The sequence below is a fragment of the Crinia signifera genome, chromosome 4 (genome assembly GCF_055691185.1).
Source record: "Crinia signifera chromosome 4, ASM5569118v1, whole genome shotgun sequence".
Lineage (NCBI taxonomy): Eukaryota > Metazoa > Chordata > Amphibia > Anura > Myobatrachidae > Crinia > Crinia signifera.
In genome coordinates this window covers 278,845,301-278,860,809 of record NC_139220.1, presented here as the reverse complement: position 1 = coordinate 278,860,809, position 15,509 = coordinate 278,845,301, and the positions used below count along the sequence as shown (strand labels likewise).

General features: G+C 46.6%; 1 protein-coding gene across 1 annotated transcript; it reads right to left on the bottom strand.

The window, feature by feature from the left end:
• Positions 1-8,225: 8,225 nt before the first annotated feature.
• MYL7 (myosin light chain 7) lies at positions 8,226-14,170 on the bottom strand. Its single transcript, XM_083184720.1, has 6 exons — positions 14,105-14,170; positions 13,103-13,178; positions 10,827-10,931; positions 10,028-10,106; positions 8,487-8,535; positions 8,226-8,411 (listed from the first exon to the last, which is right to left on the bottom strand). Exons 1-6 carry the CDS (start codon positions 14,138-14,140, stop codon positions 8,307-8,309), a joined length of 450 nt encoding a protein of 149 aa, XP_083040846.1. The 5' UTR covers positions 14,141-14,170; the 3' UTR covers positions 8,226-8,306.
• Between the last annotated feature and the right edge of the window lie 1,339 nt (positions 14,171-15,509).

The following is a 15,509-nucleotide window of genomic DNA, read 5'->3' as shown; positions in this document are numbered from 1 at the left end:
GATCGTGTTCTTCGCATTGGTAACTGTAATCTATGTTGCAGACCGTAATGAAAGAAGTGAGACTCAGTCGTTGCTCCTGAGCTAAACTTTTCATCTAACGCATCCCTTGCTTGTATTACTGTATCAGCCTGGAATGGATACCATATACAACAGTATCTTGGAGCTGAATGTATGTCCCTAACACAGAAGTGGGAATAGTGTTGTGTTGGGTACTTTAGCAGCCTAGGATAAGGAGCCATGTGTGATGATGCCTTTTCTTCAGATTAATAACACATGCAAAGTTTTACATGCAAAATGCTAATTGCTGGAAGCAGACATGCATTGGACTGCATGCACGTATTTTTTACCCAACTTTTTTGAAAGGCTTCCTGCTCAAATTTCCCTTTCCCCAGTTGCATGAAGGCGGTTTCAGCAGATATCTGCCCTGATCTTTCATTTCTGACAGAAAAGCAGCCCTCATAGGCTTGGTCATGTTTGCCAAGCTACAACATGGTTTGTATAACAGATCCTGGGGTATGGGTGAAAACCAGACCAGGACAAAACCCCCGGACCGCCGGACCGGACATCAAACTCTGCATTTTGGAGCTTGTAGCCTCCGGTCCGGGGAGTGTCCTGTCCGGGGGGGCTGCCTGTCACACCTGTCACCAGGTAGAGGAGGAGGGGTAGAATAAAGCCTCACTGTATGGTCCGGGCATGTAGCAAAAACCGGACGGTCCGGACCACACGGGAAGGCTGTAATCACCCCTTCCCCATGTCCCTGGTGATAGCTATCACAGGGACCCCCCCTGGACAAGACACCCCCCGGACCAGACCCTACAAGCTCCGGACTGCAGATTTTGATGTCCTCTCCGGCGGTCCGGAGTGTAGTCGGGGGCCGGTTTTTACATAGTCCCCAGATCCTGGCCCTGGTAGTGTAGACCAGTGGTTCGTAACTTTGGTCATCAAGTACCCCCAACAGTGCACGTTTTCCAGGTCACCTGGCAGGTGTAAAGAAAAGGTGTATTTACCAAACTACAACTTTTCAAAGCCACAACTAGATAGAGGTTCTGGCTGCCAGGTTTGATGGAGCAATCATATTATCTGCAAAACACTACTGCTTTTGCATTTAATTTTACTATTTTTAAATGCTTAGAAGATTGGGCCTGATTCAGCGCTGTACGCTATTACACAGCTGCAGGGAAGCGGGTGTGAAATACCCTACAGTTAATATGCTAATGCTGCAGGAGGCATCTGATAAATAGGTGCCTCCTTACGGGTATGGGTAAAAACCGGACAAGGACAAAACCGCCACACCGGACATCAAACACTGCATTTTGGAGCTTGTAGCCTCTGGTCAGGGGGGTGGCCTGTCCGGGGGGGGGGGGCTGTCACCAGGTAGAGGGGAGGAGGAGGGGTAGAATAGTAGTAGTAGTAGTACGTTTATTTATAAGGCGCCGCAAAGTGTCCACAGCGCCGTACATAGCAAACAAAAAAAAAAAAATTACAAGGTAACGTACAGGGTGTGTTGAAAGATACAGCAGGGTTGCCGACACTCCCGCATTTAGCGGGAGTATCCTGGTTTTTGTTCCTTTCTCCCGGTAATGTGTGGGATCCTCCCGGTTTTTAAGCCCGTCTGGCAAAAAAAAAAGTGACTGCGCATGTGCAAATCACAAAGTGCCGAGGCAGACGCCGCGGCTGTCCGGCCGGGGATCTGTCAGCAGTGGCTATACTGCCTACAGCGGCAGCGCAGCAGGGGGCAGCAGAGGGAGCGGCACAAGCAGCAGAAGGCAGCGCCGCAGATAAGATGGTAAGATAGCGGCTGGCTGCTTCGTGCCTCCCTCCTGCTTCTCTCCCTCTGCTCCCCACTATTTTTCCTTTAATTGGGTAAGGGTTCCTTCCTTTAAAAAGTGCTACGGTACCATCTGAAAATGTAATTTAGATAGCCACGCCCCTTTTTTGTGCCGTAAATGGGAGAGGGTCATGGGCGGAGCTATCCAAATTACATTTGAGAGCTCCCACGCCCCCTAATTAGCTGCCCTCTGCCTGGTCTCCCGCAAAGGGGAGATGAAAAGTCGGCAAGTATGAGATACAGTATAAATAGGGGTATAGCTGGTAGAACTAAAATCAGCATCAGTTCAGAAGTAGGTGTCAAAATTGTCAAGGAGACTGAAGATGAAGTAGAGGAAGGGAAGAACAGGACAGGAGCACAGGTGAGGTAATGAGGTAGGGTGAGTACGTGAGGAAGGAGGGCCCTGCTCATAAGAGTTAACATACTAAAAATAGGTGGGTGGACGAACGAAATACAATAGGATAAGTAGGAACGGAGGGGAACGGAGGCAGGATAGGAGGATCAAAAGAGGTTAGGAGGAGGGATAGGTTAGTCGAAAAAAGTGGGTTTTGAGGGAGCGCTTGAAGGAGGTAAGGGAATCAGATAGCCTGATGGGTGGCGGGAGGTTGTTCCAGTGCAGGGGGGCAGCGCGAGAGAAATCTTGGACACGGGAGTGGGAGGAGGTGATTAGGTGAGAGGTCAGTCGGCGGTCAGCGATGGAGCGAAGAGGACGGGAGGGAGTGTGAATAGAGATCAGTGAAGAGAGGTAGGGAGCTGTGGAGGAGGAGAGAGCCTTGTAGGTGGTGGTGAGGAGTTTAAAGAGAACTACAGGGAGAATAAAGTCTCCCTGTATGGTCCGGGCATGTAGCAAAAACCGGACGGTCCGGATCACACGAGGAAGCTGTAATCTCCCCTCTCCCATGTCCCTGGTGATAGCTATCACAGGGACCCCCCCGGACAAGCCCCCCCCCCCCCCCCTGGACCGGACCCTACAAGCTCCGGACCGCAGGTTTTGATGTCCTGTCCGGCGGTCCGCAGTCATGTCCGGGTCCGGTTTTTACATAGTCCCCCTCCTTAATGTTTCCATGATCTGCAGGTGCTTCTGTAGATGCACCAACAGATCGCTATGCGGTCATCTGATACCGATTTTAAGATTACTAAGCTGGGTCCGACCTTTTTATAACCCGGGTTGCATTGCTGGTTTGGTTGACCCGGGTTATTCAGTCTGGTGGTACACAAATGCAATTAATGTACAAGTCTGATTTAGGCCCATAGCACAGGGGAGTTGAGCAGAATTCTGTAATGTGAAGGAGGTTGAGGGATTTTTAAATAAAAATGATCATGGATTGAAGAAGGTTAATTAGAGATCTACTTCATGACGTGGACAAGCTCTGGAAGCATTGGAAGAACGAAGCAGATGGAAAGTTTTGGCAGGGAATGAGGCACGTCAGGGTAACAGGTTGGTGTAAGATGTCATGCACAGCCATAAAAAGGAGCAGAGCAAATCAAGAGGACAGGCATGGATGATATGAGGCTGGAAGGTCTGTTTCTGCTTATCTAGGCTGGAGAATGTGGCGGGTGCCAGGACAGTCCATGATTGCAGACAAGGAAGCAGGGGGTAGTAGGGGAGTAATTATTGAAGAGAGTCTGATAAGATCAGATAATATTTTATTGTCATTGTAAAACAACAGAGAAATTGTAAAACAACGAAATTATATTCTTAAGGCCCCCATACATTATTCCGACTTGTGCTAGGGACAAGTCGGACTTGATTTCCCCTGCAGCTCCCCGGGAGGGGAACACACGATTAGGCACTTGATGTGCTGTTATGCATATGATAAATTGCATGAGATTTATCATATGCAACTCCCGGGGAGCTGCAGGGGGAGAGCTGGTCGGGGGACTCTGGGGAGCTGCAGGGAAGTGCCGGGCAGAGTGAGCTGACAAATAGTCAGCAGGCGGGGGATGCCGGTGAGCCGGGCATGGGGAGAAGCTGGGAGCGGAAACATAGGCAGCAGGCGGGGGGACACCGGTGAGAAAAACCTAATACAAACGAATGGGCAGCCAGTGATTGGTTGAGAGCTCTCTCAGCCAATCACTGGCTGCCCATTCGTTTGTATTGTTTTTTTTTTTCCTTGAAGCTGCGGCTGCCTGGTCCTCCTGCCCAGCACGTGACCTGTTCCCCTCGCCAGTTCACCGGCGTCCCCCTGCCCGCTGCCTATGTGTCCGCTCCCAGCCTCTCCCCATGCCCGACTTACCGGCATCCCCCGCCTGCTGACTATTTGTCAGCTCACCCTGCAGTTCCCCCTGCAGTTCCCCGGCGTCCCCCGCCCACTGACCCTGCCCGGACTGCACATAAGATTTAGGATATCTTATGTGCAGCCGGTGCGACTGCCCGACTCCGAACCGATGCAAACAGGGTCGGACAGGGTGTCAAAACATGTGATTTGGGGCGATTTCACGACCCGATTCATCCGAATCGGGTGAAATCGAGCCCAAATCGCATAATGTATGGGGGCCTTTAGACACAGGACAAAGGAAATGCGAATTAACAATTTTGGTTAAAATCAGTAACTGCCGCTGGGAAATAGCTATTCTTCAAACGGAAGGTTCTGGACTTGATGTACCTTAACTGTTTATGTGATGGTAAGAAAGAAAAAATGAAATTGTAAGGGTGGTGGCAATCCTGATTGATACTATTCCTTTTTCGCCTACAATTGCTGATAAAAATGTCCAATGACAATGAAGAAGAGAAAGAGAAGGTAAATAGAGTAGGCGGAGGGATAGGAGTGCTATGGAACTGTATATAGTGGGCATTACCAACCTCGGTCCTCAAAGCATGCTAACCATGCAGGTTTTAGTCAGTGCTTGAGCACAGATGACTTAGTACCTCCATTATTTGATATAACCATCTATGCTGAAGCCTGGATATTACTAAAACCTGCACTGTTAATGTGCCTTGAGGACTAAGGTTGGGAATGCCTGGTGTATTGGGATTTCCCATTTATCGGGGTATTCAATCTGTGCCATTATTTCCAACATGTGGAAAAGATCGGCACTCGCCCATTCAATGCTGCCGTTCCCGACCGCATTGAAGCTTAAAAATTTTAACAGCTGTGGATTTTGGAAACCGCTGCCATTTTCGCCAATCTACAGACTTTCTGGTGAAATTGGCCGGGGTTCAGACTCTTGGGCCATTCGGACAGTCAGAGTCTTTGTGATTTCCCCCCCCCCCCTCCTTTCCGTCTTGGTGGTCAGTGGGTTTTGGCATTGATGACTGAGACTTTCTCCTGTGTTCAAGGTGAAGGATGTCCTGTGTTTCTTATCCTCATATCTTTCAAAACCGTTTAGCCTGACCCCCTTACATGACAAGCCTGTTCATTCCGAGAGCAGGATGCCATTGGTGTTTCTAACCATCACCCCAAGACCATGGATAGAGAGCTTTACGATGGCCATTCCTAGATGTTTGTGAATATGGAGTAGGGTAGGTAATAAAGACAAGGGAGAAACATTTAGGGGTATATTCAATGCTCTCTGCAGTGAGGGGGGTCTGTACGGCGAGGATGGCTTTTTAGCGAGGAAAAAACATCCTCGCCGTCCAGCCCCCTCGGCGTCCGCACGCCCTATTCTATGTTCCAGGGAAATCCTCATCATCAGAAGATGGCAAAGATTCCCCTAAACGGCGAGGTTCACAGCAAATGCAGCAAGCCCGCTGCATATAGCGGCAAGCCTCGCCGTTTTGACGGCCACACTCGCTGTTTCCACCTCGCCCCAGGGAACAGGCGAGGTGGAAACGAAGAGGGGAGCAGTTGAATAATGACCCGCGAGCTATCGGCACTCATCATAGCTCGCCTTTAGGCTTTGAATTTACCCCATAATCTATGCTGGACTTAAAGGAGGTGACGGATCCATTGCAGCCTCCTTGCTGTGATCAGCAGTCTTTGCACCATGGTCCAGGATGTTGACAGTAACTTCTGATGAGTATCCTCCTTGCCACAGTGTAATTTAGCAGTAGTATCCACACATTTCCATTGCTTCGTGAGGCAGAGCATAGAGCTGAGCTAGCGGGCAGCTACCATTAGCCTATTAGTATTAGGCTTTTTCTTTGACTACAGGTTTATCAACAACAATTTTAGCCGCACATTTTCCATTCAACTATGAAAATAAGTGAGGCATTAGAAGCCGATCACGTGAAACGGATAGATAATGCGTTTATACGTTTTTGAGCATTTGTATGTCGGCCACTCCAAACCCTTATTCAAACCCTAGCAACTTTATTTACAAATGAAAAGCAGGCGCCCATGCTGAAAGGCAGCATAAGGCTGGAGTGGGGGAGCTGGGGCGGAGATATTAGGGAACAACATGGTAGTTAGTTATATTAGTCTGTGTTAGATCTATTCTAAAGTCAATGGAGGAAAACACTTTGGGACAGGTGGCTGATGAGTTACAACAGATGCATTTATTTTGACATTCACAGAATTTGCATGTGTTTGCCAAATGAATCAATCTAATGTCATACATATATATATATATATATATATATATATATATATATATATATATATATATATATATATATATACCTCTTTCCAGTATTTTGCAACTGATTTGTTTTGCTGGTGATTTTCTGTATGTCCACTACAGTGGTTCTCAAAACTTTTTTCTGCTATGACAAACATCCACATATGTGACACAAAATTGTAAAGATCCTATTCAAGTGTTTTGCAAGCCGGCCGGCCCCCCCCCCCGCCCCTGTTGACTTTCACCATTGCAGTGTACTTAGGATTCCTTTTCTCTTTATTTCCTCTAAGTCTGCAGTCCTACTGAGCCTGCTCCTCTCTGATAATGAAGGAACCCAGAGGGGCAGATGGATGGTGTTCATTCTAGCACCCGCCATCTTTAAAAACCCATGCAGTTCCTGTTCCCTGCCTGGGGTGTCGCTGTCTGCTGCAGTGTTTCTAGCACAGGTCTGGTTTGCATATCAGTGCTGATATACAGATCACACGTGCTAGAAGCACTACAGCAGACAGCGACACCCCAGGCAGGGAAGAGGAACTGCATGCGTTTTCAAAGATGGTGGGTGCTAGAATGAACACTAGATGGAACTTTCTTTTGACAAGTTTGTGCAGTATCCAGTATAGAGTAGGGGAGAGAGTAGGAAAGTCCACTTTACTTCCCTTGCTCTGCTGATAGGTCAGAGCTTTCATCCTAGAATGGGGGGGGGGGGGGGGGTGTCTCTTGACCTACTGATTCCTCAAGGGTCATCTTGGAGCAGGGAGGGGGCAGTGGGAAAACACAAACTCCCCTTGCTCTGCTGATTGGTTGGAGTTGTGTCCTAGTGAAGGGAAGAGGGAAGATACTCTCCTTCGCTTGCCCTACTGGTTTGCCAGAGGGTATCTTGTAGCACTTGCTCTTCTGATTGGCCAGAGTGCATCCTGGAGCAGGGGTGAGAGTAAACTATTCCCCTTATTGGATATGTTAGAGCACTTAAGAAACCTGTTACCGAATACATAGTTGGTTATCCATGGCAACCAGTCACATTCTAATCCTTTTATTTTAAATGCAGCTAAAAAAATTAAATGAGACCTTTATGGCTGCTGTCGAAAAAGCCACCTGTCTACTTTAGTGCAGGGGTTGCAGTGTATGAGGATTGATACAACACTGGTGTAGGGGGCTGGAGTGCATGAGGATCGATACACCACTGGTGTAAGGGGCTGGAGTGCATGAGGATAGATACATCACTGGTGTAGGGGGCTGGAGTGCATGAGGATCGATACACCACTGGTGTAAGGGGCTGGAGTGCATGAGGATCGATACACCACTGGTGTAAGGGGCTGGAGTGCATGAGGATAGATACACCACTGGTGTAAGGGGCTGGAGTGCATGAGGATAGATACACCACTGGTGTAAGGGGCTGGAGTGCATGAGGATAGATACATCACTGGTGTAGGGGGCTGGAGTGCATGAGGATAGATACACCACTGGTGTAAGGGGCTGGAGTGCATGAGGATAGATACACCACTGGTGTAAGGGGCTGGAGTGCATGAGGATAGATACACCACTGGTGTAAGGGGCTGGAGTGCATGAGTATATATACATCACTGGTGTAGGGGGCTGGAGTGCATGAGGATAGATACACCACTGGTGTAGGGGGCTGGAGTGCATGAGGATCGATACACCACTGGTGTAAGGGGCTGGAGTGCATGAGGATAGATACATCACTGGTGTTATGTATCACTATTTTCATTCAGTGAATGCTAACTCGCGCAGGGACAGTGGCATATGTACAAGCATAAATACCTACATGTAGGCAACAAGATGTGTCTCAAAAATGACATCTCATCATTTCTCTGCTCACACTTGTTTTGTCATGTCCCTCTTACAACTAATGGTCTGTCCCCAGAAACTCATTGAATTCCCCAAAGTCCCATCAGATAACTTAGTAGAGAGGTTCTGTACAAAATAAAGTGTTTATTTCAGTCAGTGTAACTACAGACTTTCACGACTCTTCCTTCTCATCGCCATGTGTGATGATATAACACAGGGACTTGTAGTCAATGTTTCCAGCCACATCAATTGGTGTCACAGCAAACATTTGTTCCACCTAGAAAATAGAGATATGATCAGGAAGTGACATCAGAATGCAATCAGTGGTGATGTAATAGGAGTAATTGCTGACCTCTTCTGCTGTGAATCTATCTGCTTGTGTCATCAGGAGAATCTTTAATCTGAAGGAAAGAACATCATTTTAAATCCTATTATTTGGAAGTTCTCCACAGAATTAAGATTAAAGGGGCTGTAATGAGGACCAGACTTCTGTCACCAGTGCCATTTGAGTGTATACAACCCTATACTATCAGTCTCTAATAGACAAATGACATTTAGATATAGCCATGCTCATTAGAGTTGTAATACGGCCGCTATTGCCCATTTTGTGCAGTAAGTCGCACCCGCTGATCCCATGCGCTACACTGCAACAACTAATGCTTTTCAATGAACCGCGGGTGAGGCTATGACACACTAGCGAGTGGTGGTTGCTTGCCTTATGCCATGCATGCCACTTGTGCAACATTGCGGATGCTCGATAAGTGCGGCAATATCTGTTCTCGTGTGAGCATCCTGTTATGATGAGGCCTAGAGATGGTCCCATTGCTAACCTATTTGTTAACGTGTGCCATGTATGCCCCTTGTAGAGAACCAAATAGGTGTCTAACTGGAACATATTTGGGCCCTAAGCCTTAGTAACTTTATAAACCCCATTTCTAACAGTGGCGTAACTCCCAGGGCAACTCTGCTCTCCTCTGGCTGCCAGGTGTGTGTGTGGCAGGGGTGCTGTTGGGAAGGTCAAGAGAGGCCTAGTTCAGAGTACTCAAGCCTGAGCATGAACGAGCTGTCATGATCTTCTCTACAAGATCCTGCCTTATGACAGAAATATGGACGGTCTGCCATTGATTTGTAAGGCACCAAACATATACACTGTGATCCTTCAACTTTCATTAAAATAAAACCTAAGTAAATTTCTAGTTTTATTTAGAAAACGCATGACGCACACAGTAGTAGCAGTCATTTTGGTACCTGAAAAACATGCACATACTGTAAGGGCCTGATTCCAAGATGTGTACCTGATGTTTCCTTAGGTGTCCTGATGGTCACCAAAGGCATACATAGATTGAAATTGCATTGAGAGTCATGCAGTTCCAATAGGCATACCTAGGTGGTGACAGGGAGTGGCTGGTGGTCAGTGGGCTGTTGGCTGGAGAGTCAGGGTTATGCTGGTGTTAGGGATGATGTCAACACTGGCAGACAAATATCATTGGACATTCTGAGTAAGCATATGGTTGCACAGAAGTCTGTTGGTGCAGCCAATGTCCGCTTGTGTGTGGATTAGAGCTGTAGCCGGTGGCTGTAGATGTCTCATTGCCTACAGCATTAGCATAAACACCCAGGAACGGCCACTACTAATTAGCATCCCCCTCTGAATTATCCCCATATTTACTAGTAAAGAAATACTTTATAATTTTATGACTATAGCTTCAGCCTCAAAATGGCTGCCGCCACATAGCATAGATCACAAGCACATTTTAAGTTTGTCATGCATCATTTTTACAGGACCACTCAAGCTAAAATATATTTTCAATTGTATTTGTAGCTACTTTATATAATATAGTGCCATTTATAATTAGTTTTTATTAATCTGTTTTACAATGCTGGATCACCTACTCATCTTTGTTGACGTTGCCAGTTCCATTGGGGTCCAGGAGTTTGAAGGCACTAACGATAGAATCTTCCGGGTCGGTTCCTTGGAAGGAAAATGGAGAAAGTGATTGGCTCTCTGATACATAGAAGAATACATAATACAGAAATATTGGGGTATAATGTGAAATAATGTTTTAGTAACATCTTCAAATAATAATTATTTATATTTTATGTTTGTCTAAAATGAAATTAGTGTTCATTCTAGCCAACTTTGAAAACCCATGTAGTTCCTCTTCCCTGCCTGGGGTGTCGCTGTCTGCTGTGGTGTTTCTAGCACAGGTCTGGTTTGCATATCAGTGCTGATATACAAATCGCACTGTGCTAGAAGCACTACAGCAGACAGCGACACCCCAGGCAGGGAAGAGGAACTGCATGTGTATTCAAAGATGGCGGGTGCTAGAACAGGGTTGCCGACTTTTAAATGCTCCTCTCCGGCTTGACTGTGACGTCATTAAGCCCCGCCCTCATTACGGGAAATAGGAGAAATGACTGATCTCCATGGACACGATTGTGCCATTTAGCTCCGCCCCCTCCTCTGAGATCCGCGGATTGCGGCATTTACATGCCACGATTCAGGGGGGTCCCCCAGATTCCGGGAGGGTTGCCCACCCTTCCGGGGGCCGGGAGGGGGACCCGATTTTCGGGAGACTCCCGGGAATTCCGGGAGGGTCGGCAACCCTGTGCTAGAATGAACACTATGAGATAACAATGGTGGACAGAGATTTACGTCAGGAGAGTGCCGGGAATATTAGTAGTGACGTACCATTCAGCTTTTCCCCAAATAGTGACAAGAATACAGTGAAGTTGATGGGTCCTTTGCCTTCCTTCAGCATTTCATCCAGCTCATCTTCATTCACATTCATTTTACCTGAGAGAAACGGGGAGAAATTGAGAATATCATTATTTATTGGAAACCTGTATTTTTTTTTATTTTTTCTATGGGTGTTTTTTCGCTACAGTCTTATTCAGAAGTATTTGATTACATCAAATGTACTGTTCAGAATGCATGGAACTATTTTTCAGTGGGAGAATAGCAGCAGGGATGAAAGAATTACAAGAAATGTAGGGCTAAATGTAATAGCCCACTAAAAAAGTGCCTGTTTTTCCCTTTTAAATGATTGCCACTTTAAAAATACTGACATCCTCACACAAAGGGGGTTATTCAGACCTGATCACTGCTGTGTGAATTTGCAGAGCCCATATACCAGATAGCCACTGCCCAGACAGAGTATATTTAGTGTTCATTCTAGCACTCACTATCTTTGAAAACCCATGCAGTTCCTCTTCCCTGCCTGGGGCGTCGCTATCTGCTGTGCTTCAAGCACAGTGTGGTCTGTATATCAGCACTAATATGCAAACCACACCTGTGCTAGAAAAAAACAGACCCAGCGAGACCGCCAGAGCTGACGTCACACGTCCTCCCTGAAAACGTCCGGGCACGCCTTCTTTTTCTCTGACACACCCTGAAAATGACACCCAGCTTCCTGTCAGTCAATTTGCGAGAGAATTGTGATAAGGTTCTTCCTAGTTTTTTTACGCTGTTTGGCCTTGGACATGCGCACTATGATCTGTACGCATGCGCAGTCATCCGATAGTTGATCAGCCCTGAATGACCCCCATATTACACTACTGGACAATGGACCGGATTCTGATTTACTGCTTTTACTTCCAAATCAGAATCTGGCTCAGATTCCCAGCTGTGTTACTGCCCAGGAATAACTAGGGATGACAATTCCGGGCCATTTTCTTTAATCCCCCAGGGTTTGGATTGAAAAACACTCAATCTGAGAAATCCGATATCAAAAATAAAAAAAAAACCATAAATGTCATGTAATGTAGGTTTCCTGCAGTGATACTGAACACGTGTACACACAAAACAATTAAATATTCTGACCACGAGGTAGTTAAGAAATAAAAGATCTAAAAGAGAACTCAAACGTCAATGTATTTGTGTTCCCTCTCCCAGTTCCCCACAGCAGGAGCACCCAGCACCTGTAGAGACATGCTCACACTTGGGAAACGCCAGCAAAATAAATATTAATGTTTACCCTGCAGGGTTTCCCTGTGCCTGATTCAGACCTGATAGCTGGACTGCGAACCTCTGCAGCCCAGTGATCAGGTAAACTCTGCGCTGCTATGGCTGTGGGGAGATAGAGGCCTCCCTCCCAACGGCCGGGCGCTGCCTGTGTTTCCCGGGACAATCTCAGATAACGTCGGGTTGCAGCTCACAAACGGCTGCCAGCTATCAATCATCTTGCGAATGGCCAGTGATGGCTAGCCATCGTTGGCTTTGATCACAGGGGGACCCTGGGTATGTGTACTGTGTGCATGCACAGTTGTTTGGTAACCGGCAGGGCTGCTAACTCGAAGAGCAGGAGTTTCTCCAGCATCCTGCCTGCTTCCTTCAAGTGAGCAGGATGGTGTGACAATCACCAGCAATCATAGGGGTCTGCAAGAAGGGGGCGGAACTACAGTAAATGATGAATCAGGTCATTTGTCCCCATCCCCTAATGACAGACCCGTGAATCGCAGGTGTTTCACTGTGTTGGGTGCAGGGCCTAATGAGCAACCACTTCGAGAGAGATGGAGAGGAAGACCGGCTACCAGGTATCACATAGATTTTATAATCAAACTATTCTATTATCTTGGCTTGAGGTCTTCTAGCTCATAGGCTTAGAGACCACAATAATGTGTATAAAGTCTGTGTAATACCAGCTGGCAAAAAGTGGAGTAGCCGATGGCAAGACTGTGACAGAGGATATATTTTAGAACAAACATTCCCTGACTTTAAATAAAATATAGGGCAGATTTATTAAGTCTGGTGAAGTGATAAAGTGGAAGGTAATAATGAAGTAGCCAATTCTAACTGTAATCTTTTAAACCCAGCTTGTAACTTGACAGATAGCAGCTGATTGGCTGGTGCATTATAACCAGTCACTTTATCACTTCACCAGGCTTAATAAATCTGCCCCACAGTTTGGGAGAGTGAAGAGCGTGTATGAGTATATATACTATATACTATATAAGAGGGTAACTTACCCAGCTGCATGTAGGTCTCTTTAAGGTCAGATTTGCTTATAATCCCATCACGGTTCTGGTCTATACAGCTGAAGGCCTAGAATTAGGAGACGGTACAAAATTGTTCTCCAGTGATATCACAGATATGAGATAATGAATGCCTGGTACAGTAGTATAACTTGTGGGTGTTTCCCTGTGTTAGAGGTGGGGGTCTAATGATGAGATCATTTGGCCCCACCCCATGAAGTACTCTTGAGTGTCTACTCCTAAGGCTCCCATACATTAGGCCGACTTGTACGAAGGACAAGTTGGACCTAATTTCCCCTGAGCTCCCACGGCAGCTGCCTGGGAAAGCTCACTACGATTTGACACTTGATGTGCCATTTTTTACATGGGATAAATCGGGGAGCTTAGGGGAGCAGGAGGTCCGGGCTGTGCGTGCAGCATCATGTGGGGCGGGCAGTCCGCAGTGTTCAGGAAGCACTGAGCGGACACTGCGCACAGCGGTGACAGAACGTGATTTTTTTCTTTTAAATAGTCCTGCTGCTGATTGGCTGAGAGAGAGCACACTCAGCCAATCACCAGAAGGCCTATCTTTTGGGGGAAACAATTTCACATTATGCTGCCACTGTCTGCAGTATCTGCTAAGCGCTTCCCGGACACTGCGGACTGCCCGCCCTGCACGGCTCTGCACCCACAGCCCGCGCGATGCTGCACCTATCTGTAACAAGATAAAACCTTACAGTACATAAAAACATGAGGTCAAAATTTGATTTCTTGTTGTTGTTAAAATGCACAAACGAGAGGATTGATGATTATATCACTAAAGTAACTTTATTCTGAAACACTTTCCATTGATTTTGTTTATCAAAACATTTCTTTTTTGGGAATTAGGGGCCCTGACAGTAGATCCAGGGCCGGTGTATATTAGGGAGTCCAAATATACAGGATGTCATGCAAAACTAAGCTGCAAGCGATGAGCCAAATGAAAAAAACTATGAAGTGCTTAGCCTGATCTTTTACCTCCTTAAACTCTTGGATTTGCGACTGCTCAAACATAGAGAAGACGTTGGAGGAGCCTCGCTGGGCACATTTAGCGGCTGCCTTGCCTCGTGTCACTGCTTTTCTGCTGGCCTGCAAAATAATACATTCAGGAGAGAGTGAGATATTAAAACAGGAGGGGTAAAACAAATGATTAAGGATCTAGGTAGATTAGAGGAATGGTCAAGAGCATGGCAACTACAGTTTAATGCCAAAAAATGCAAAATCATGCACTTGGGTCTCAGAAATCCAAAGACTAAATATAGTATAAATGGCACTATAATGGAAACTACTGAGGAAGAGAGGGATCTAGGTGTCATTATTTCAGGGGACTTAAAAGCAGGTAGGCAATGTAACAAAGTAATGAAGAAGGCAAGTCAGATGCTTGGTTGCGTAGGGAGAGGTATCAGCAGTAGAAAGAAAGAAGTAATAATGCCACTGTATAGGTCATTGGTACGACCTCACCTAGAGTATTGTGTTCAGTTCTGGAGGCCAAATCTCCAGAAGGATATAAATACATAGAGACTGTACAAAGAAGGGCAACTAAAATGGTGCATGGCCTACATCACAAAACGTACCAGGAAAGACTAAAAGATCTTAATATGTATACTTTAGAGCAAAGAAGGGAAAGGGGGGACATGATAGAAACTTTTAAATATATCAAGGGCTGTAACAAGGTACAGGTGGGAGACATTCTTCACAGGAAGAGGAGCAACAGAACACGAGGACATGCACTGACACTAGAGGGAGGAAGATTCAGGGGAAATGTGAGGAAGAATTACTTCACAGAAAGAGTAGTAGATAAGTGGAATAGCCTACCATCAGAGGTGGTAGACGCAAATACAGTAGTACAGTTTAAACATGCTTGGGATAAGCATACTGATATCCTTACAAAAAAATAAGGATCAAATATGGTTTGAGGTGACATGTTTAAAAAAGGGGCAGACTAGATGGGCAAAGTGGTTCTTATCTGCCGTCAAATTCTATGTTTCTATGTAATGCAGCTATGTACTGGGGAGCACAGGCAGAACCGCTGGAGAATGAATATGAGCAGTAGTAGGTAAAGAGCTTAAGGCAGGTGAGTCCCTCAGGTAACTTAAGGCCCTCCTCCTCATCACCGCCCCATCGCCGATCCTCCCCGTTGCCGCTCGGGTAGGATCGGGGCTGCACAGGGAGGATCAGAGTCGCCCGGGGAGGCTCGGCCATTTGTTTGTTAGGGCGTCCAAACATAGGAATGCTCTAACGGCTAAGTGTCCGAACACCCGAGCGCTCCCGAGCCCCCCCAATTGGCCACAAACTTTTCCAAGTGACTGCAAACAGCTGAAGCCAGCAGCAGCAGACCCAGGGGAGCAGGGGCTGCTGCACAAGGAAGCAGCTGCCCCTTCTG